The following is a 25043-nucleotide window of genomic DNA, read 5'->3' as shown; positions in this document are numbered from 1 at the left end:
ATTTACAGAAATCATTATTTAAAAAAAAAAAGATTTAGGTCAATGAACTTAACAGATAAATAGGCTTTAAAAAAGAATAAAACTGATTTTTTTTTAAATTAACATTTTTTGTTTAAATTATATTAAAATTTAATAAAATTAGCATTCTAATTTTAATTTGCTTTAATTTTTTTGTTTAATTTGAGTTTCTTAAAATCGGTTCAAAATTCAAATCAAACTACCGACAACTTCTCGATCTTAATCTGGCACAAACTTCAAAAAACGTTTACCGTTTTTTTGTTTTTTTTTTAAGTTTATTTTCTGTGAAAATTTATACTTTTTGTTTTTTATTTAAAATATGGGTAGGTCGATTAAAAATCACTGCCCTTATGACAAAAAAAAAATCATATGTATGAAATGTACGAACGAGATATTTACTTATTGATAAAAGCAAGAAAAAGAACCACATTAAATATTACATATAGCGTAGCTATGGCTGGAATGCGAAGATATGTATCAATTTTGTTATCTTGTTCCAAATCATTTTTTTAGTTTCGTATGAAAATATTATTAATATTAGCCCTAATATAAATCATTACGTTATAAAATCCCATTGCTACAATAAAATCCCATTGACGGCAACAAACAAGTGGTAAATACTTTCAAATTGTATATTTAATCTTCCTTTACTCTAAGAAAGAATTCTCTCATTAATGATTTAAAAGAAACTTCCGCTACAAAATAAAAATAATTATTTATCAAAATCAGTGCATTTCGTGAAATATATAGGCTTAAATTAAAAAAAGCATATCGATAAAATTTAAATTGGTTAAAAATAAATTCTAGGATGATTAGTTAAATTTTAGAAAAATTAAAAGAATAGTTTCAATTTCAATACAGTACTAAAAATCTCTGATTTAAAATATCATAAAACCTAATGAAAAAACAAGAATATTTTGTTATTCCAATAAAAATCCTTTATCTCTATAATTAAAATAATTATTTCTACTTTGTTGACAGCTAATTTATTCAAAACGCTATCAAGCCATTAAAAATTTCAAAATCGATAGGTTTACAAAATAAATGACAGGAAATATTTATAGAACAAAGGTTAATTATTAAAAATATAAGTTAGGCAACATTTATATAATTTGGTTGTTTATTATTGTTTAACTTTCAAATAATTTTTAAAAACTGTTCTCACATTGACCAACGCTTCCTTTAAAGAAAAATAATATATTCAAAATTCCCGATCGGCAGGCTAAAAAATGCTGAACGTTTAAAAAATTTGTAAAAGCTAATATTTTTGGGCACGGATGATATTATGAATTTAAAAAATATACGTAATCTAACGGGGTTATTTCTATACTTGCAATGATATTAATTCTATTTAAGCACGAGTAAATTTTCATGAACATTTAACTCTTTAGCATCCCTGCGATCACTCTGCAAAATTAATATCTTGGCCGATTAGCCCAAAAATGTATTATAAAATTTGTAGGATAACGTAATAGGATTTTTAATAAACTTAACTTAAAAATAAAAAATAGATTACATTGTAATCAACTTTAAAAAACATAATTTAAAAGAATACCAATAAAATTGAGTTGATTGTTATAATATATAATTTATTTTAAGTCATTAAATTTGCTTTAAGTACACGTAAATGGTCTGCATATATACGTACTTAACTCCCGCCTTCATCAATTCGCTCAAATTCGTTGACTTTCCTTCTGTACCATTATAACCACGGTACGCTCCCCACAAATTTTGATAAATAAAATTAAAATTTATGGTTACATTTGCCAACTGTAATTAAAAGATATAATTTGACAAATTTATTTTAAATAAATTCATAAATTTCTTGTATTTAAAATTCTTGTCTTAATTATTTCTTATTTTATTATTATATTATCTTATTTCTTTATTTAAAGGTTCCGTTTCTTGAAGTGCGATCAAGATAGTTTACCGTTTACTCTTATAAACAAATTAATTCCTCTTACGTTATTTAGTACGCAAAATAATTCCATATCGAAGAAAAAACCGTGCGGTCACGACCGGTTAAAAGTAGTTCCCCTTATATCATCCTATATTTATTTCCTTGAATATCAAATACTCAAAATAGATGAATCCAGTCTTTTAAGTTAATGGGCCACATATTACCATCCTTTCCGGTCGCAACCCATGGTATACGACACAGTCAGTGTCACGATTAATTATTTCTATTAATCTGACTGTAACGAAAAATGAGATCAGCCATGATATAATCTTGTATCACTCTTACAATAACAAGAAAATTCGAATTTGGTTAGAAATGTACACTCTGAATACAATTTAAAAGTTTTCCACAATCTAAGTAGTGAGTATCACAGATTTGGTTTTAATTTTGATCAATGTGTTTTTTTGTTGTTGTTACATAATAAACATAAGGTAATCATTTCAGGAATATATATATATATATGTGACCAACCTCAACGACAAAAAAGGAATCTTCCCTGCACTGCCTAGAAGGATAAAAAAACAGACGGAATATATTTTGATCATGGACGTGTCAAAAAATACAGCATTAATAATGAAAAAGAGAAATAGGTACACTTGATAAAAATAATATACGCAAATATACGGAACAATTAAAAGAAAACAAATGAAAATAATAAATAAGTAAAGAAGGACATTTTTGATAGGCGTTAATTGAAATTTGAAACATATTACTGGTATGCATTAAAAAAAAAAAAATTGGGTGTATTTAGTAATTGTATTAGCATTATTTAAAAATTCATCAACACACCACTGTTGATTTAATAAACAACAAAAAATCTTTTAAAATAAATAAGCTGAAGAAGAGACTTTTACACGAGTCAGTAGTTAATTAAAAACAACAACGAAAGCATATCAAAGGCCTTCTGACGTAGCCGAAGTTATTTATTTTTACAGACAATTATTTTTTGATAGATAAAATAAATCGTTTACACTTATATATATATATATATATATATATATATATATATATATATATATATATATATATATATATATATATATATAAAATGTGGACTAGCATCCCTATTGTGGCTTCGCCTTCGCTACATGGTTACTTGCGTTTCCAGTCGCGATCAATTTTTTTTTTAATTTTATATTTTTTAGATAAGTAACCGGAGGCAGGTGTACCAGTCGCATCACACATACAGTGACAGAGGCTGTGTTGGTTGAACCGCTGCGCCGTACACCGTAGCACCTCTTAAAAATCTAAATTCAAAAAGAAACCCAAAAATGGTTTTTAAATATTTATCTGAAGAGTATTTGCAAGCTCAAATCGACTGAATTTTTCATTTTGTATGGGTCGGAAATCGGGAAAATTTGTAATCATTGTTGTTTACCTTTCTTCGTCCCTTTCAAGGTCATATTTCAAAAAATCTAAAAGATTACACAAACCAAAAATCAAGTTCATATCTCTATATTTTACTGAAAAATTTAAAAAAAATAGTAAATGTGTTACTCCGTTTTAACCATTTAATCTCGGAATTTTAAAAAGATTCCTTTTTAATGTGCACTTAAACCATAAGAAGAGAATGTATACAAATTTTCATCAATTTATCTTCAGTAGTTTTTGCTGGGCGTTGATTATGAATCACTCTCGACATGTTCTTTTATATGTAGATATATACAATAGCTTATTAATGTAATATAATATTAATTACCTAGTAATAATGCACACAACAAAAGTATCACATTTGTAAATATACAAGCAAGGATAAGCAAAAGATTTTAATAACTAATCATCGGTCTCAACGATTCACGTTTTCATGAACCAAAAAATAATCTGACGGCCAAATTTTGTAACCTGAAAACTTGTTGATATCTTTCTACGAGTCCCAAAACGTAGATATACGTACATATGCACCTAAATAATGATAACAAATTTAGAATTTTGTTATCAATCGATTTTGATTAGGATTTCAACTCTTTTCTAACGTGCAGTTACATATTTGGATTAGTATACAGTTGGACTAATTAAAGAGTAAAAACTAAAGCAAAAATCTCTAGAGTCTGGGAATTATTACGTTAAAATTGAGACATAAAATAGTAATATTATTTTACTATTAAATAAATTAAATATTTCTCTTGACAATTAGTAAAATTAAGTGCAGTTTAAAAGATACAACGCTTCATAGTAACAGTAGGAAAGTCTCAGAGTAAACCATAGCAACCGAAATATCTAATGCGTAACCATTCATAGCCAGACTGGAGATGTCATGTAACATTAGGAATGGAAGGGAAATAGCGTGTTCAGTCTTAGACAGCGTTAGCGTGGTTGAAAAATATAACAAACTTCAGTTTCTTTATTAAAAGAATAGATGTCATACACAAAATTATAACTACTACAATAAAAAAGGGCATCAAAATTAACTGCTGAACCATATCTAAAACAAACAGTTAAATTATACTCTAACTACAGGAATATCAACAAAAATGTAGAAAATACAGAAACACCCCGGTAATAAAAATAAATTAATATAATTACACTTAAAAACGTGTTAAAACAAGAAAACTTGAATTAGCCGTGACGGGTTGTCGTAATTTATCTATAACATAACTGCACAAGTTTGAAGAACATCAATAAAAAAATTAGTATACAAAGGGAAAATATTTGAAAATACATTTTAGAACCAAAAAAAGAAACTCAATTTTTTTTCTCGTATATACTTCATACATTATATAATAAATAATTTTCCTTAGTGGGTCTAAAATAATTATTAGTAATTTTAGCTATTACAGTAATTTTGTATAATGCTTAACAATTTTATTATTTAATCATTTTTATTATACGTTCATGAAGAAATAATAGGGAAGATGAATCCGATGCGATGTGACTAATTTTTCCACGTTAGCACGTTTATTGAAATTGTCTAGTTACAGACCAAATAAGAGAATTATGGACGTACAATGGAAAAGAATCTCCTTTAAATTCAAATTACTAAAATCGTTTTAAATAAATAAAATACAATTATAATAAAAAGCTTTGTTAAACGTTTACGGAAATTTTTTTTGATTCTTAGGTAATAATATAATCAAATATTAGCGAACTTAGCCGGTACATAATTTTAAATATTAACAAAGAGAATTTAACTACAATAATATCGGGAGTGGCTAAAATAGACAAATCACCGTTCACCTGTATCACTTTCCGCTAGATTCCACTAATAATTCATCGTCAGAAAGGGCAACTGGTAAAAATCCTGCCTAAGCCCAGAAAATATCAATTACGATACAGTTTACATTATATCAATGTACGTACCTTCACATTATAATAATTATAATTACTCCTCTTTTATTTTTCTAAATAGTATTTTTTTATTTTAATATATTAATAGTAATTATACAACATATATTATTACAAAATAATAGGTAATAACAAATAATATGCTAAGAACGACGTTTTCTTATTAGGAATGGAAATTCCGTATCGACATTATGATTGAAGCGACCCCGCTCACTCATCTCCTGCAATGTCAAATCAATAAGTAGAATTTATTAGCGGAAGCCATTAAAAACCGGTTTCATTAAAATTCAATCATTCCAATTTTAAAACAAAAGTAACTGATATGTATACAACATAGATAATAGCTTTTAAGGAAGAAAACATTTAATTAAAAGTAAAAAATATAAAAAAATGTAAAAAAATAATACATAAATTTGTTCATATTAGAATAATAATATATCCACACCGTAACAAATTCAGTAATAATTAGTCGTTAAATTGTAGAATATTTATCCTCATATTGAAATACATGAAAATAAAGATTCTAAGCACTTATCATATCGTCCCAACTGCTATAAATCCGGAATGTTGAATATTATTTTTAAAAAGTTACTAATAAGAGAACTTCTGTAAACAGGAGACATCTTCATTTAGCACTGAATCTAATAAAAGTGATCTCGATAACAAAACTGAATTAATAAAGAAAATTAAAGTAAAACTCAAAAGAAATCTTGTCGATCGTAACTATTTGTGGAAGGTTTACACAGAGCCAAAATTAACCTTATTGTAATACTGTTATCACTCTTTCCAGGGTCACCGGGCATTGCTGTAAAAATTTTCGACACGATTCTCCACAGTTTTTTATTTAAAATTTTTAAATAAAGTATATACAATAAACATATAACAAATTTTATACTTTCAAAGCAGTACAAACAAGTAACATTTTCGAACCGGTGACTCAGTAACTGAGAAAACAGACAAACCCTTTGCCTGTTTTCCTGACAGTTACGCTGACCATTTTGAAACAGAACATTTTACGAAAAATCGTTGAATGTGCGTTGTTACGCGGAACATTAAGGAATGTTAATGCAGATTTCATGAAAAAATAGGTAAACGTGTTTCCCTGTAACTGTATTACATAAAAAACAATTCTTTTCCGTACAATGTACCAAAAGATCGAATTAAAACCTGCTTCGTTCAGACAATAAACATTTACATTAATAAAAGGGGATTCCATTAACCACAATGCACTGAACAAGGAGCTGCGTAATTAGCTCTGAAAGGTCCCCTAAAGAACAATTTTTAAGTAATTTGAAAGAAAAACAATTTTTAAAAGATTTGTTACACAATTTGAATTAAATATTACATTACTTTTCAAAAAATATTTCAAAGAACAAAAAAAAATATTTTATTAAATTTAAAAAAAAATCCTCTTACAACAGGATTTTTTACAATAGACGGCGTTACATGTAAAAATTAAACTTCGTAATTTCTCAAAACGTTTCGCACAAGCAAAATAAAATATAGTGTCATTTCACACGACCTAATCGTTCCTTTACGTTATCGGCAGTTTGTAAGACCGGCCAGTCTATATTATTTTATAGTAAATAAGCTTATGTTCTATATTCTTATTTGAAAAATAAAAAAATCCGATGCAGACACCATATGACTTCCTTGTACGCCGATTAAATTACGTATACACATTTTTTTCTGTACTGCATATAAACTTATTTCATTTGAAAGTGAGATACGATCCTCCAATTCTTTAATAAAGTGGACAGTTACACAATTGCATTGTGGACACCACATTTTTTTGTGGTACCCGTATCAGAATTTTATATTAGTTATTATATTATATTATTATTATATATATATATATATATATATATTATATATATATATATATATATTATATATATTATTATATATTATTATATTATATTTTATTATTAGTTATTATTTATATTAGTTTATATTAGTAATTTTGTTTTTCAGGTCGCTCAAGTAGTTATGTGGTGTGAGAACGTGTCGGATCCGTATCCATGGGCATCGGTTCGAATCTGACTTCATATACATATATTTTTTTTTTTTAATTTAAATATATTGATTTATTAATAATTATTAACCTCAGTAAAATTTTTGAATTAAAATGAAAAGTACAAAACTTTATTTCACTGATTATTTCAATTTTGTTTTTTATTGTTATTATTGAATTATTATTTATTGTAAAAAGTTTCTTATAATCAGAGGTTAAAAATTATTAATAAATCAATATATTTAAATTTTTAAAAAAAAGTTAAAAAAATATATTTATAAGAAGTCTGGATACGAACCGATGTGCCTTCCTCTTGTAAGATCCAAATATTTCATTAACTAAATTTCATTTGGCTATAACTCTGGAACCAATGAAAATAAGTACCACCTGTCGTTGAAAATTTCTCAATGAGGACTTATTACTGGAGTTAAGAAAAAGTCAAAAATCCAAATTTTTGGATTTTGGTCTTTTTTGGACACTTTTGGTCCAGTCGATTGCAATCAAATGGGGAGGTGCACAACTAGATGTTACGACAGTCCTAAATCCAAAATTTTAATATTCTACGGCAAATCGTTTTTCAGTTATACGTCCGTACAGACGTTACGCCGAAACTGGTCAAAATGGATACAAAGATGGTCAAAATGGATATTTCCGTTGAAATCTGAAAACCCAATTTTTCGTGTTTACAATACTAAAAATGAGTCTAAAAATCACATTCTGAATTTATGTATTACGATAGATGCCGCACTTAAAATGGTTATAAGCGACGCGATAAGAAATACAATATGACTTGTAGAACAATTTCCTTTTGTAGAATAAAACTTTTGTGAACTATTATAAAAATCCTTTTGTAGATTAATTTCTTAATGAGACTTCATCCGATCGTCAGGAGTACGATTACTTCTTTTCAACTATCAATATTGCTAATTTTTCACATAATTTTATGCAAATATTGATTTATCAGTGTTATGATACTCTAAACCTTCTACAGAATGAAACCGATTTTTCCACTGAAGTTCCGGCTGAAATTTTTATATTTTGGATTATTTTTTTTTAACCTCCGGCGGGACCACCGTCAGATATTACTTCAGAGGATGAGATGAAGACAATTTTTGTAGCGTGTGAAAATTCCATGCCTGACCGGGATTCGAGCCCGGGACCTCCGGATGAAAGGCCAAGACGCTATCACTTGCGCCACGAAGGCGCGAGTGATAGCCACCAATTACCTATAAGGGCCTTTTACTACTTAGGGTAGGATTACTCCTTCAGGTATTTTCTGTTCCGTAATTCTGTAAGTAGATCGTCCTTTTTCTTTATTAATCCCTTTTTCAGTCTTCCCTTGGAAGAAGGAAGATAAATTACCTACCAATTTATTTCAAAAAAGGATGTTTTTTTTTACAGAACCGTTATTAAACTGTTAAACACTGTCTACGTAAATAAAATAATAATAATAGAAAACAAGTTTTTGGATTTTTATTTAATGTTAGAGGAACAATATAGGCTTAAATAATTTCTATACCTACATATTTCTTGTCTTATTTTATTTACTTAATTCATTAGTTTAGTATTCTTCTATTGTCGATTTTGAGTACCTATGAATCTCGTGAAATAACTTCCTCTTTCTTTTTCCGTTTAGCCTCCGGAACCACCGTAAGGTATTACTTCAGAGGATGAATGAGGATATGTATGAATGTAAATGAAATTTAGTCTTGTACAGTCTCAGGTCGACCGTTCCTGAGATGTGCGGTTAATCGACACCCAACCACCAAAGAACACCGTTATCCACGATCTACGATCTATTTATTATTCAAATCCGTATAAAAGTATACTACCTTTAACCTTAGGATTTAACCTTAGAACCCTCGACTTCGAAATCAACTGATTTGCGATGACACGTTCACCACTAGACCAACCGGTGGGTCGTGAAATAACTTAGCGATTTCTTTCCTTTTTTCCTCTTCTTCCAATATTACTTCATTCTTTTGCTAAATTGTTTTTTTCTTTCTTTTGATCAGACATTTTTGATCTTGATCTTTTTTTTATATCTCCTGGAAAGTTTAAATTTCTTAATCTTTCCTCTAAAAGTTTTCCTTTCCATAATGTCTTCCTTTTAATTCTCATTTTTTCTACAACTTCTTTTACCTACTCGTATACGCTAACTGCATATAGATAAAAGATTAGAGTTGAAATTTTGAAATATTTTCTTAGTACCTGTTGTCATGCATCCGGATTAAATGTCCATAATACATTATTCTTCTTTTTCTAATTGTGTCTGATAGTTTTTCATTTTCTAAATAGTTTTCTTTTCTAGGTCCAGAGACCTTTTGTCGGAATTTAATACTATACTTTCTTTTACTATTATTATTACTAAATACATTTATTATTATTTCACATGTTTATCATTTTTATGTACAAGATATTAAAAACACGTTAACCACTTTTATTTATTATCGGTATCTATTAATCTTAACTTTGTATTTTGAGCAATGATGAATCATATTTTCCATTAATTCATCCAAGCAGATCGGGCGCTTTCTTTGATTTATACGTGAAGTAGTACAAATACTCATTCACCAGGTAGTTTATGTAACATATAATTACTTAACCATTTAATAAAATATTTATTAGTTTAGTTTTTAAACTCAATTTTTATACACACTCTTAAGTAACTCAGTAGAAATAAATTAAAATAAAATACTTCTGATTAAGATACCGTGACTCAGAGTAACTTATATTTCTAAAAAAAATTAAAACAGAATAGTAGAACTTTCCTATTCCAGTTCTACAAATGTGGGTTGTTTCTGATGCACGGCTTACAAGCACAACTTAATTTAAAATATTTATCACTTTATTTAATTAAATTTTTTTTTTGTTTATTTAATTCAAAGATTCTAACTAAAGCGCGTGCGCATATATTTAATTCGCGCGGTTGTAGCGGTACTAGCGGCGACGGTCCGTACTAACTAAACTCGTGTAATTAACTTACATAGAAAAAATTTCGCTTGTACAGTCGCTTGCAGACCCGTGTAACCGCGAGGCTTAACGCACCGGGTACCGAGTCAACGGGACGATCGAGTTCGAGATCCAGCCAGATAGAATTACGTTTTTACACTTTAAATATTACTCATTTATTTAATTCTACCGTTCGCTTGTGACGTCATAACATAGCAAACGACTACAACAGCTTTTTGTTAGGTGGGTGCGATCTTGCAAATATTGTTATTTTTTAATTGTTAACAAATTTGCGTAAGAAAAATATAGCCTTAGGCGAAATCTTCAGACACTTAGCGGTCCAGTAATTCTGGAGATATAATGTGATTTAGAGGTCAATACCGAACACAACACGTACATACGAACATTAACATCCGGAAAATTTCCATCCGGTTTTTCGGGTTTAAACGTCAATGTCCGATGAAAACCGCATATGCCCAAATTGACCCTTTTACAATAATTTCCCTTCTAGAGCTATGGCTCAACCATAACGATATTTAGACAGGAAAGTAATATTAAATAGAATAATTAACAATTATTATTGCAAAGCTATTCGTAAAATAATCCATCCGTATACATAGAAAATTCGAAAAGAAAAACTTGTAAAGGTTTTTCTTATATTCTCTCAAATATTCTTCTTTCAATCCAAATTATTTCTTTAATTTGACAAAAACTTAAAAGATATCATTCTAATTGAAACTCTAATATTCTTTGTTTTATTTGCACTATATAAAAATAAGTTAATTAGAAAACATTTTCCATGCCAGGTCAATATTAACACTATCAGCACCTATTACAATAAACAAGTGCAAAAGAGGCTTATTACGTACAAATAAGGTTTCCTATTCGTAGGAAGGTACAAGTTTGAATTATAAATTAAGGTAAGGAATGTGACTAGCCCAGTCCTTTTCCGGTCAAACATTTGTACCTTTTATTAGCAAACAAGTTATCTTAATTCTGTTTTATTTATTTTTTTTAATAGAAACTTTTTCAATTTTACAACACTATATTTTTCGTTTTTAAAAATATCTACTCAAGCAATAACTTTAAAAAAAATTCACATTAGATTTTCGCAAAAATCTTAATATAATATTGTTTACCTAAATTTATTATATATTTGTCCTCAAATTATTAAACTCGTATTAGAACCTTTATTTCTATGTAAAAAAATGTTCCTTTAAATTTTCATCAAGATATCTATATGTGACGTTGAAAAAATGTACATGAAATGAAAAAAAAATTACGGGGAAAAGTTATAAAGTAACAAATTATAAAGTTTTCTTACTACCTAAAACTGTCTAAACAAGCAGCATTATACCGTGCTGTAGTACATAGGTCTTTCTTTTCCTTATAACTGTTCTTCAGCCTCTTTCTCGCTAATTCTCTCTTCATTCTTGGTTTGTTTTTTTTAACGCTTCTATAAAAATTTAACACCTCACAATCCTACATCAATCAAGTTCATCAAATGCTTCTAAGCCAACCTGTTACAAGATATTGCATTCTGTTGCCATCAATAAATTAACTGACAGTTTCAAAACTCCAAACCTTAATGTTTTCATAGCAACAAACGTTATTTTTAGAAGGAAAACCAAATACAGTTGTTTAGGTTTCCATTAGGAATTTTTGTTTTGCCTTTTAAACACCTTTCTAAAATCTACATGTTATTAGAATCTTTTTAGATCTTCTTTACAAACTTTGTCATCGAAGTGTAACCAACATATTTACTTCATGCTAGTAGAAACTTACTCAGAGTTGTCGCCGCATCTACAAACCATCGTATCTTGATCGTAAAATAATTATTCTAAATGTTCAAAAGTCGATTTTGAATTTTAAAAAATTAGTACTATTTTACAGAAAATTTCAAAGTATATTTTAATATAAAGAACCAGAAATTAATTTTTCAAACATTTATTTTTTATCCTTTAAATCATTCGTTCTCAAAGTCAGCGAAAACGCCCCCTTGTGGGCGCTGGAGGCCTTCAGGATGGGCCGTAGAAGGTCCACAGAAAATTAGGGGCGTTTAGGCGGTCTAGGAAGATAATGGCTGATTAAAAAAAAACTAAAAAATTATGTTTTTCCTGATATTTCAAACTAAAATTAAATACCTACTACACTAATACAAAAATTAAGGAGACACCTATGGAAAGCTTTGTTTTAATTATTGCATTGTTAAATTGAATATGATATCACTGTTGTAATTTTATATATATATATATAGATGTAATTGTAATTTTTTGAAAGCAATTTTAATAAAAATACTTTCAAACGTACGTTTTAATTGCTCTAATTTAAAATGTAGGTTTCAACTCAGATGTAGGATACGCCACGTTTAAAAAGAGTAACACTTTAATAACACTTTAAAAGTGTTACAGTAACTTTAAAACAGTAACAGTAAAACTTTAAAAGCGAATCTTAAAAACAGCAATTGCAATTATTATTTTTAACAGATGGTAAGTTTAAAAATGTTGTGGGGCGCTACAAAATTTTTGATTCTCAATGTGGGTGGTGAGCGAAAAAGTTTGAGAATCAGTACTTTAAATATATTCAAATAAATAAAATATGGGACAATTATATTGGTGTAATGATTATTAGCATGTTGGCCTCTACATCAGCAGATAGGGCAAAGAAATTATTTTTTATGTAACATTTAATCACTTTCATCTTTTTCGTCAAAATATACGTTTCATATGTGAAAAATAGAAAAAACAAAATAAATAATAAAAATTCAAACTAAAAATAAGCTGAAACCGTGAAATAATGTGCAGTCTTATTGAAGCGGGTATATAACAACGTGAAAATTTTATTCTTAAATGATTAAGTAAAGTCTCCTAGAAAAGAGGCGACTGACTTCGGGAAGAACGAATGATGCGGATAAATCCGATCGGTTAAGGTAATAAAAAATCTCTGATTATTATCAATATAAATTCCCCACTGTTATTAATAGATTTAATAAACTTAAAAAATTTAAATTTCATGATGAAGGAAAAGGCTGATATATGTTTATTTATATGAACAAGTAAACATAATCGTAGTAAATAACAAGTACAAATAGAGACTCGAAAGTGTATACAGCTGCTGCATAACTCACAAAATCTCTTCATATTATATTGTTAAAGTAAAAAGGTTTGTTGAATAAATGACGAGAATAAAACCGAAGCAAGCCCACCACAAGCTCTAAGCAAGTTTCACTGCATCCTGTACACCTTGTCTTTTTTTTTTACGGAGCAAGCGCAGCATGTTTACTTCTTTTCAGTTTAATTTTACGTAATAATGTATTTTACAGTCGTCATTCTTTATTTTATTTCTTTTTTCTTTTATACTTTCTAGTAGTAGCAGCCAACTATTAACAATATTTAGTTACTTTTATTTTATACTTATAAATTTATTCTCTAATAATATTTTTTATTATTTATCATTACTGTACTAGTAAAATTTACCTTCTTTGGAATTATAAGATTTATTAATTTAGATTTGATTTTTACATTTAGAAAAGTGTTTTGAGTATTTTTCAATACTTCCATCCACGCTTTAAATACATAACTTAAAAAAATGCATTGCAGCGTTTTTCAATGCATAAAACTAAATTTATATTTTTTAAAGATTGTCATTTGTTTTTTAGAATTCTACAGTTTCTTTTTCGGATGTTATCTATTTTGAAATTAAAAGAATAACTGTATGTAACCTATTAAAATTTCAGATAACAAAAATACAATTATATAAACAATTAAATGATAAACAAATTTAATCAATACTCTGATAAAAAAAATTGTAAATATTTATCTAAATCATAAATGTTATTAAGAGGTAAACCAGTTAGTTTTTAAAATAATTGATGATTCGGAGAAACTCGAACTTACGTTTGGCATTAATTCGTTGTCTTTCCAAGGCAGCAATATACTTCAAACCGCACGTTATGATTTCAGTATTATAGTCTAGATTCGATTATTAAAAAATCTGTTTATCGAAATGGCGATGAGGATAACTATTTGCCTTACGTGTTATGAGAAAGCAAGAATACTTGTCAGGAAGTGATTTTTCAATATTATTATTTACTTCACTGGATTATTTCCTTTATATTCAATAAGAAATTGTAAATAAAAAGATTATTTCGACGGTAACGTATTCTATGATGTCTCCCTGTCATCATTCTGTTGTTTGATTTTAAATAAAAACATATTCTGACTTAATGTACAGAGAATAACAACATCTGGGTATATTCGCTACAGAATAGGTATATATTATATTAAATTAAATAAAAATATTATATTAAATAAAATAAAAATATTATATTAAATAAATAATTATATTTGATATATTAAATTAATAGATATATTTTATAAATATAAAATATACGAGTTTTTATTAATATAAACTGAAATTGATAATATATGTACCTTGTCTTGTATGTTAGTCACTAGCCGATAAACCAAAACAGGATTTATTTTTATTATAAACATTATTATGGTGAATTAGGCCTATGTATTAAAAGTAGTGAAAATGCTTGTGAATCGTAATAAATATCGATCTCAATGAAAAATGAAATGATATTAATATACAAGTTGCATATTTAACAATGAGTTTAAAATATATCATCAATACAAATTTTGAGTGTTTTCTACTTTAGCCCCACCACTACTTAGAACGAAAATTAAGAAAAAGCAACACGTTTTAATATTTGTATTCAATGGTATGTTGTGTAATCATTTAATTAAAATAATTCTAAATGTATAAGTAATGATTCGAACACTTAAGTAATCAATGAAATAAAAATAACTAATGAATGAATAAGATTTTCAACGTAGTTAAATGAATAAATGAACTACAACAGTTAAAAAAGAAAATTAAATGCAAATTTTTCTCAATGCTCATTACGTTAAACGTACGGTAGAGCCATAATAAAAAAAACAATTTTTTTATTACAGCACAATAATCCTACATTACAATGAAACACTTAAAGCAATGACCTATCGTTAATGCGGTGCATAGGTTAGTAACATTATCACAAAAGGTGTTGTTTAACAACAGTAACGCTATCAACATGCTATGCAACATAAACTACGCGTTAAAATTATTCATTAATCATTAGTATTCTTCGAAGTTGACAATGTCATAACATCATTATAAAAAAATCACTTCGTCAGGTTAAATATACCGATAGGGCATAACACAAATAAAGATTAAAATTACTAATAATTAAAATCATTTAATAACTCACCTAATGTCCCTAGGTAAAGTTTTTATAGCTACAATTATTAATTTATATCGCTGTTCCGAAATAATAAATGCAATAACACCTACAGTTGTAAATAAAAGCCATTTTTGAGTATAAAAAATCGCTGAAGAGACAGCAACTAATAAAATAAAACTTTTAGATGTTAATATGTTCATCAAATCCATGATTACCGAACAATCGCCGCGCGTTAACTGACATTAAAAATAATACGAACGCTGCAATTTGGTAGTGGAATTCTCCCACTTCACTTTTCTCTAAAGTAAAGCAGGTATAGCAGAAGTAAATTTTAAATTAAAAATTCCCTCTACGTCGATTTGTCACTCAAATCAAAGGACGATCATTGTACAACTATTTATTTCGTAAAAAGTAAGTTTTTAATTTATCTACCAAAGTAAATCAAACAACTGTTATAAAAACTTTAGATGTAATTATTAAAAATTAAACTGATAACGTTGATTAAAAGAAGTTTGTAATAACTGCAAATGCAGTGAAGAAGGGTATTGGTAGACACGAATGATGTTTTTGTTTTGCCGGGATCAAGAGTTGTAAGGTTATGTTTGTGTTTTTTAACGTGTAGTATGCGTTTTTCTTTAGTTTTCTGGTAAGTTTCCTTCAAGTTTGTTTAATATACATTTTTAATTGTGTTTAACTTTTTCATTCAACAAAAAAAAAATCATAGATTAGATGATATATTTTTGAAAGACGTAATTACTTCAAAATAAAATTGTTACAGTTTGTTAATGAGAAATTAATTATAACTGTTAGTTTGATATATTATTTATAATAATATTTTGCAAATCTGTATAAAGAAAGGTAAACAACATGTAAAAGTAATCACTTATATAAGGACTGGATGAGTTGCAGAAATATGGTTTGATGGTAGATTGTGATATCCTTTTGACTTTATTGATTAAACATTTGACAACTTTGATTGATTTATTGACAGTCTTGTAAGTAGAATTTAGATTTAAATACCCTTAATTTTTTTGGTATTAACAGTTAACATATCCTCATTAAAAAATGTGTATTGCATTTTAAACTTATAATAACTTTGAAACATTTATAAACATATATCTTTTGTGAATTTATCAACAATTTCAGGAAAGTGTGCCTTTCATTAACTGACAACAGTTACAGTAAATCGGAAAAAAGCGAATCTGGTAGTAATGGAATCATTAACGCCATTAAAGTTAGCACATAACAATTTTTACCAAACTGAACTAAATTGTTGACATGCGGATGACTTGTTATGTTTAGCAGGATTTAGTATGAAGTTAATAAAATTATTTTTGTTGGTCATAATCTCATTATACCATTTTATATTAGTTTTTCTAGTTTAATTGCTTTATTGTTTCAATATATATTTACCAGAATAAAGAGCCTGATACATTAAAATACTTTATAGGTTTTTAAATTATGGTCTGCAGATATGAATTTCATTTTTTTTTTTTTTTTTAATTTTTGTCTATTATCTTGTAATGTAAGAAATGGTAATCTGATTTTAATGAGATCTTATTTTAAAATCTTAATAACTGAATTGGCAGATTGTATCATATTGGAAAAGTATGAATGATGGTAGTGCCCCTCTTTTAGTTAGAATTGTTTTCTTCCATTTTGTGCTTATCACAAGCACAAATTTAGAAAATTATATCTATTATCTATCAGAAAATTTAACAGAGAGAAAAATTAAATCATATACAACTATATTTTTTGTAACATTTTTTTAACCTTGCACCAAGGCTCTCTCTCTTTTCCTGTTTAGCCTACGGTAACTACCGTTTAGATAATACTTCAGAGGATGAATGAGGATGATATGTATGAGTGTAAATGAAGTGTAGTCTTGTACATTCTCAGTTCGACTATTCCTGAGATGTGTGGTTAATTGAAACCCAACCACCAAAGAACACCGGTATCCACGATCTAGTATTCAAATCCGTGTAAAAATAACTGGCTTTACTAGGACTTGAATAGCACCAAGGCTATTTATAGTTAATTGACCAGTTTTGGACCATTTTTTTTTTAAGTCATACAACTTTTGTTTACAAAGTTTTTTTGATAGATCCATTTCAAGTCCAGAGCCCTTGCTGTAGTCTATTAAAATTTTATAAATGCAAAACTGAGAAAAATAATAATGCTCATGCAGTTTTTAACTTTTTTTCTTGATTCAGGGTCTGTAGGCAGTTGCAATCTCTTATTTATACAATCAGAATCCCTAATGCAATCATCTTATCTATCCTACAGCTTGTTATATCCATGAATTAGCATGCCAGGATATGTTGATAATTGAAGTCCAAGGAGGATAGTAGCTAGGAACAGTACCAATGAATCACTAGTATTAAATGTAACAGTTCAGCTTGGCCTTAAATAATAAAATCTTTTCAATGAAAAGGCTAGTATAGACCAGAGACCAGATTTGCTGCTATTGACACTATTTTTAATAATTTGATTGTTAAAACCAAGTATTCTACTAAATTTTGAAAGCCTCAGTTTAAGTTTTCCCAGTCCCTCATAGCTTGTAAATGCAGTTTGAATAATGAAATAATATAGTGTTTAATTTATCAAAATGTTTTTGAATATTGTTACCACAGTTTTCCATAAAAATTTTAAGCTGTGCATGAAGCATAGAACCTTACAACTGTTAACATTTTTTATAAATTATAATACTGTAAGTAATTTAATTTCAGGGGTAATTTTAAAAGTAATATATTAATAAGGTAACTCAATGGTTTGGATGCAATCAGATTAAGAATGTGTTGCAATTTGCCTATGAGGCTGACAATTAGCTCAAGTACTTGAATGCATCAGATGTTATTTTTCATTAGCTATTTTGCACCTGAGAGTAAGATGCGTAATATTATTTAGAAAGATCTTTCCAATTAAAGTTGACTTTCAAACATTTTTTACAATTACAGTTTTTTTGTATGTTCTACATCACCAGTCATCCTTTTCATTCATGAAGCCTTCTTTCCCATTTTTTGTAAGTTTAATTCCCTGGGCCATGGTGAGGATGTCAGGACCTGATAGTCAGTGATTTGTCTAATTTAATGCAAAAATATCTGTCTTTTTCTTATGAACAGCATTTTGTGTAGTCTTAATGACTGTATTTTAAATAAAAGTTTAACTAAAAACATAAAATGAACTTAAAAATTAATAAAACCAATATTAAAAAATGCACTAAAATGTAAAAAAAAAAATCATATTGTGCTTCTTTGAATTTTAACTATCAGGTTGGCACTAAACGTAGGGTTGGTAGTTTGGTTTTAATTTGTTGTCTGCTTAAAAAATCAGAAGAGAATTTAAAAAAATTTTATTTTACTTTTTTTTTATTCTTTTAAGTTGATTTTGTTATTTCTTTATGTTTGTTTTATTTACTGTAATAAACGTTATTGACTGGAGTGATTTAGAATTAAACATATGAAAATTAGTTTTGTTTGTAAATAATGAGAAACAAAACATTTTATTTCTACAGACACTGCAGCACTGTGTTTGTAGCTGTGTACATCAGTAACACTTAATTTTAAGTTAATTTAATTACTAGAAATGTTTTGTTTTATTATTCTACTTTGTTTGATATAATATGGGTAACTTTCTTATTCCAGGTTGTTACATTCTTAAAATATGATTTTATACTATATTAAAACTGAAAATAAATATATAGTAATTGATTATGTCGCATTAAAAGAATTTTAGTTTGTATATGTATTTAAATGGATTATAAAAGAAATAGGAAGAAAAGTTTGATATATCAGGAAGTATTTTGATTATAATTTGAGATGTAATTTAATCACTTATGGAAAAACAATAAAATGTTCCATTGAAAGTAAAATGAACTACTAAAAGTTATAGATAACTATAGTAAAATGTATGGTAATGATATGGCTGATTTTAAAAGACAAATAATTGTTGTTAAAGATAGTAGCCAATTAAATTATGAAGATTCTCAGAGTGTGAAAAATGTAAATGAGATTATAGAAGGCAGGAAAAATACACTGTCTCCAGATTTATCAAATTTTATTAAAATCAAGTTACAAGAGAAAAAAAAATCATCTAAAGTGTCTTTAAAAACCCCCTATTTGTTATTATCAGATAATAATTTATGCAATTCAAGAAATAAGAACAATAGCCTCAAAACTGAAAATTCAAACATTGCTAAGTTTCCAGATTTAAAAACAAGCAATAGTAAATTAGATTCCACACTAGACAGCGAAATTATTAGGTTAAAAGACAGTAAACTATGTAGTCTTCATTCATTAGACACAGAAGAGAAAATTTATTCAGTTTGTAATAACGTGTTAATAACTGATTCACCAGTTTTGAGTTGTAAAAAGAAAAATGAAGTGAAAAATGTTTTAGGTTTAAAGAGAAAATTAATTAGAAAAAGGCTGTTTTCTAATGTTAGTGATAAAAAAGAGTCTATGAAGTCAAATTATACATTTACACTGAAAGGTTTACATGATGAAAAACAAAATCCAGAATGTAAAAATACTTCAGAAAAAGCCAATTCCCCATCAAATTCTTGTTCTGTAACTAATTATCAAAATATAGTAAGTAAAGTTGAAGAATCAATTGAACAAAATAAGTCACCAAATAATAATATATCTGCACCATATTCACCGATATTATCAAAATGTTTTACAAAAAGTATTAAAAATAAAAGTCATATAAGGTATAACTGTAAAGAAATGGACAGTGTAGAATCTGTTTTAAAACCTGTTAGCACCTTAAAAAACGTACAAAGTTTGTTATCTACAGAGGTTATTGAGCAAAGTAACAGTTTAGTAGAACATAGAGAACCATATGTTATTTCCCCAATAAAATTTATTTCTTCGCAAGAAAATAGTGTAAAAGATTTACTAATCAAAAGTAGTAATGTTGGTGTTGAACAAGATGTAAATGTTGGTAAAAATGTCACTAATACTTTTCATACACCTTTGAAGAATAACAGTTTATGTTTTTCTAAATTATCAGAAAAAGATCAGTCTTATTTTGAATCAGATGAAGTAAATACAATATCTGAATTTCCATCACCTGTTGAAAGTGAAGAGATGTATCCAAGGTATAATGATAAATCTCAGACAAGGAGGACATCAAATTTTGATAAGGTTTGGTCTATCGAAAAAAATTACTTTGAAAATGTTTTCAAAAATTCAAAATCTGAAAAAAATTTTGAAATAGAGTATAGTTTTAGTCCTGATGATAAACTAAAAGTCAATAAAATGTTAAGTATGAGTACATTAGACAAGCGTTTGTCTGATTTTAGCAACACTTTTAATGAATTCGTAGAGAATAGTAATAATATAAGTGAAATAAGCAGTGAATCTTCACCTGAAAAAAATGTTAATACTGTTATTGAAACTAATTTAAATAGAAAAAGGATTATGCTACTTGATACAGAACATGTGAAGAAAAAACGATCAAATAATATCTCTCCAATCTTAGGAATAAGATTCAACTCTGAAAAACCTCACTGTTCTAAATATATACAAGAATTACAAAGTGATCTTGATGGAACTAAATTTAATAGTGAAATTTACAATGATTCTACTGAAGTATGCAATGAATCTACGTCTGGTTTTGAAAAAAAATTGGTAGATTCAAAATCGAAAACAGCCAGTCAAGATGGCTTCAGTAATCATGGTAATTGCAGTTTGGTAAAACAAAATAATCAGATTACAACTTCAATAAAAAATAAAGAGGAGCCATTTTTAGAACCAATAACATATATTCATAAATATCAAGAAAGCTCGGAGGGAGATTTAAATAAATCAGGTTTTTTCATGGAAAATGATGTTAGTGACAATGTGGTTGTAAGAAATACTCAAAGTTGTTGCAGTTTACAAATCAATAGAAGAGAATATGATTTTATTGAAAATAAACAAGAAGTTTTAAGTTGTACACCAAGTAACAGTCAGATTTCACAAGTTATTATAGAAACAGTTTCTTCACCGTCAGAAGCAACGAGCAATAAGTCAGTAGATGAGGTAAGATCTACTCATTGAAAAGTAATATTAAATGTTTAAATACTTTTTCTATCTGTTTATTTTTTAAAGCTGACGAAGATAAAATTTTACATGGAAATTATTGGGCTTTGAAGCTATTAGGAGGAAAATGCAAGTTTTCTCTCTGTTATGTTGTTACTGACCATCCAGGTACTGTAAATTATTATTTTGTCATTGATTATAAGTATGTACAGTAGCTGAGGTTGTTTTATTTCTAGCCCATTTTTTCCTCATTCACTTCAAAAAGTAATGCTAGCTTTTACTTAGGAGTATTGTCTAATCTTAGACATTGTTTCCTTTAATACATTACTTATCTTTTGAAATAATGAGATTCAGTAGTATTACTCAGTACATTTTATCTTAGTGTGGTATTACCGTATGGTAATACAATGAAAATTTTTAACAATATACAAATGTTGTGGGACAATGACTACTTTAGTGACAAGGCTGGATAAAAAATCTTTTCACTGCAAGATTAACTGCAGCAATGTATGCTCTGGCTTGATTCCAGTAACTTTAAAACAGTAATTTTGTGTAAGTATAAAGGTTGATGCCTTCTAAACAGAACCCATATGATACAGTAGTTGGGTAATTTTTTTTTTTTTTTTACCTCCACATCCACAGTTAGGTATTGTTTCTGAGGATGAGTTGGGTGATATTAAAATTGTTATTTAAATTTTGTTGATTCTTGATCTACTAGTTAAAATGTTTACTATGTTATTTGTATTTTACCAGTAATCACTGAAGTATTTTAACATTTTTTCATATATAAAACAGTCCTTCTAAAAATATCTTAATTAGACTATTATGATGAAAAATGGTTACTAAAACTATTTATTTTACCGAGTGTATGTATAACTTGTTTTTCATAAAATGTACATTAACTTCCAGCTTTATACTGCCAGACCCAGTCTCTCTTATCAGTATGACTCGTGTAAAATATTTTATATACAAGTGACAATAAAGAAATTGTTTTCTCTAAGAATTTGATATTCAGTGTACTTTTGAACCATGTGATCATTTAAAGGTATCACATAAAAAAGTGAGTATAACCTGCAATTGAAGGGCATATAATGTTGATTTGGTATCATGAAAAAAAAAATAGTATGAAATCACACTTCCCTTCTAACACTTGGGATGGGAGAATTGTTATTTCTAGGAATGATTGTGCCATTATTCAGAAAGTCTTGAGTCATGTCCGTATTACTGTTAGGATACAACTACCAACAAGTGTTTACTGAAAGAAATTGTTGAACTAGCCATGTTGTTGGAGATTTTATCATGTTAGATGTGTTAAAGAGTGAAGTTTTTTTGTGAGTGAAAAACACTTTAACAGTATCATTGCCCAGAAAAAACTTTATAGAAGAAAAAATAGAACTAGCTTAAAAACTTACAAATAATAACAGATAAAATTCCTCTTAAAACATGTTTAAAACTAATAACACAACTGTAAAACTTAAATTAAAAAAAGGCATAAAAATAAAATAAAGTAAAATAAAATTTAACTAAAAATAAATAGAAATTAATAAAGTCCAGGAGGGGTGTAAAGGGCCCCTTCTCGGATAACAGAAAGACCAAAAAACTAACATAAAAAGTAAAACTAAGTTAAAAACTAAAATATAAAAAAAAACTAAAACTTACAACTAACAATACAGATAAAATATCACTAAAAAATGTTTAACTAATATCACAGTGGGAAACCTAGATAAAATTTATTTAAAATAAAAATAAATAAATAAAATATAAATATAACATTTAAATAAACATAAGTAAATTTAACGAAGTCCGAGAGGGGTGTAAAAGGCCCCTTCTCAGGTACAAATAAAAAAATATAAAAATCATAACAGTTAAATGAAAAGAAAAACAAACACATTAAAATAATTATTCAGCATTAGAACAAAAATTTTACATTTTGTGTAAAATATTAACACTTTATAAAAATAACAACACCTGGTCTAAAACTTCCTTATTATTGCCCAGAATTTGACGAATGTTTCTATATAATTTAAATTTATGATGCAGGGTCGCATAAAATATGCAATGCACAAGTATGTGGCGCACAGTCAAGCAGCAGTTGCATCGTACCCATCATAGTGCGTATCCTGCTGACATGAGGTATTTGTGTGTGACTCTGTATTGCAATCAACAGAGGAGCACTTCCTCATGACGTATTTTTCTCCATGAAAGTCCCATGGGAACACAGAATCTTTAATATGCCAGAGTTTGTTATCTAGTGTAACCATCCAGTCACCTTGCCGCTTTAACTATTTTATACAATAAACAAACTCAGAGATAGCAACACAAGTGGTGAAGGGAGGTTGATTACAATCATCATTAGCAGCGGAATCTGCATGTTCATTAACTTCCCACATAGCTAGGGATTCAACAGAAACTCACTTGTGTACTGCAATGGTTCAACTCAGCGATTACATTATAGATTTGTGACCTGAGGATGTCTAGAGTAACAATCTTCTAAAGGTTGGAGTCCACTACACATGTCACTACAAATAAAGATATGTAAAGATAGAAGTACTTATAAAACTTGTGTTTGATTAAAAGCAATTAATGTGTACAAACTGGAGACTATTTGATTTAGAAAAATTTTAATGAAGTTTATATTTGATTCTTTTGATGTATATTTTAAGTTAGTATGGCAATTTTTTAAAGATTAAACCCTTTTATTTTATTGTTTAACATTTATATGGTTTTGTTTTTTATAGATTCAGTTTTCAGACACAACTTCACTAAATACTGAGCCTCAGACACCCCCTTTTAAAGTCCAACCAGAAAAAGAAAAAGAAATATTTGAGCTCGATTCTGCCTCAAAAAAACACAGGAAGTATCCAGAGTAAATATACTTACTATTAATTTTTTTTTTAATAATATATATTGTTATTTTCGTATAATTACATTAATATCTATTGTTATTTTTGGTTTTACTGTAAAATGTCTATAAAGAACACTTTTTATGTATTCCTCTAATAATGAACAATATCATAATTCATAGACCTCCAACATCAGAAACATTACCCCATTCATCATGAATGTTATCTTTTCTTTTTTTTTTTTGATGGTTAGAAAACCAGAAAAGTGTTCTGGTCATTCAAACTGTGTATAGATCATTAGAAACAGATATTTCACACTGAAAAAACATCAGAAAGAGGTCCTGTCTAAAACTGCCAACAGCAGAAGCACCCTAGAACAAAAAAAGAAATGCCAAAATGAAAATAGCTAAATAAGCTTGGCATAAAATAATTTGCCAAATTCAGTTAACCATCAAAATATTTTGGAAAAAAATATAAAAATAAATCTTTATTCTGATTGGAACATAATAATACATTACATAGATCACTTTTTTTTTGTCTTCAGTCATTTGACTGGTTTGATGCAGCTCTGCAAGAATCCCTATCTAGTGCTAGTCATTTCATTTCGGTATCGTCCCTACATCCTACACTCCTAACAATTTGTTTTACATATTCCAAATGTTGCCTGCCTACACAATTTTTTCCTTCTACCTGTCCTTCCAATATTAAAGCGTCTGTCTAT

At 27.8% G+C, this 25043-nt stretch overlaps 2 protein-coding genes across 4 annotated transcripts in view; one reads left to right on the top strand and one right to left on the bottom strand.

Annotated features, from left to right (window-relative positions):
- The window catches only part of LOC142334177 (long-chain fatty acid transport protein 1-like), a 194267-nt gene extending 178561 nt beyond the window's left edge, over positions 1–15706 (bottom strand). Inside the window, exon 1 of the mRNA XM_075381986.1 lies at positions 15481–15706. Within this exon, the coding sequence (XP_075238101.1) occupies positions 15481–15662 (182 nt within the window). The 5' untranslated portion in view covers positions 15663–15706. The remainder of the gene's footprint in view (positions 1–15480) is intronic.
- A 143-nt stretch (positions 15707–15849) lies between these two features.
- LOC142334175 (uncharacterized) overlaps positions 15850–25043 on the top strand; it is a 39379-nt gene continuing 30185 nt past the window's right edge. For all 3 annotated transcript variants that reach the window (XR_012758799.1, XM_075381984.1, XM_075381985.1), the window contains exons 1-3: positions 15850–16099; positions 19098–21479; positions 24218–24345. Coding sequence is in view for 2 of the 3 variants with exons in the window: in XM_075381984.1 (XP_075238099.1) it covers positions 19359–21479; positions 24218–24345 (2249 nt within the window). In the remaining variant the exon portion in view is untranslated. The remainder of the gene's footprint in view (positions 16100–19097; positions 21480–24217; positions 24346–25043) is intronic.

Source organism: Lycorma delicatula, chromosome 1 (genome assembly GCF_047948215.1).
Source record: "Lycorma delicatula isolate Av1 chromosome 1, ASM4794821v1, whole genome shotgun sequence".
Lineage (NCBI taxonomy): Eukaryota > Metazoa > Arthropoda > Insecta > Hemiptera > Fulgoridae > Lycorma > Lycorma delicatula.
The sequence above is the reverse complement of the archived record's forward strand: the minus strand, read 5'-3'. Positions and strand labels throughout refer to the sequence as shown.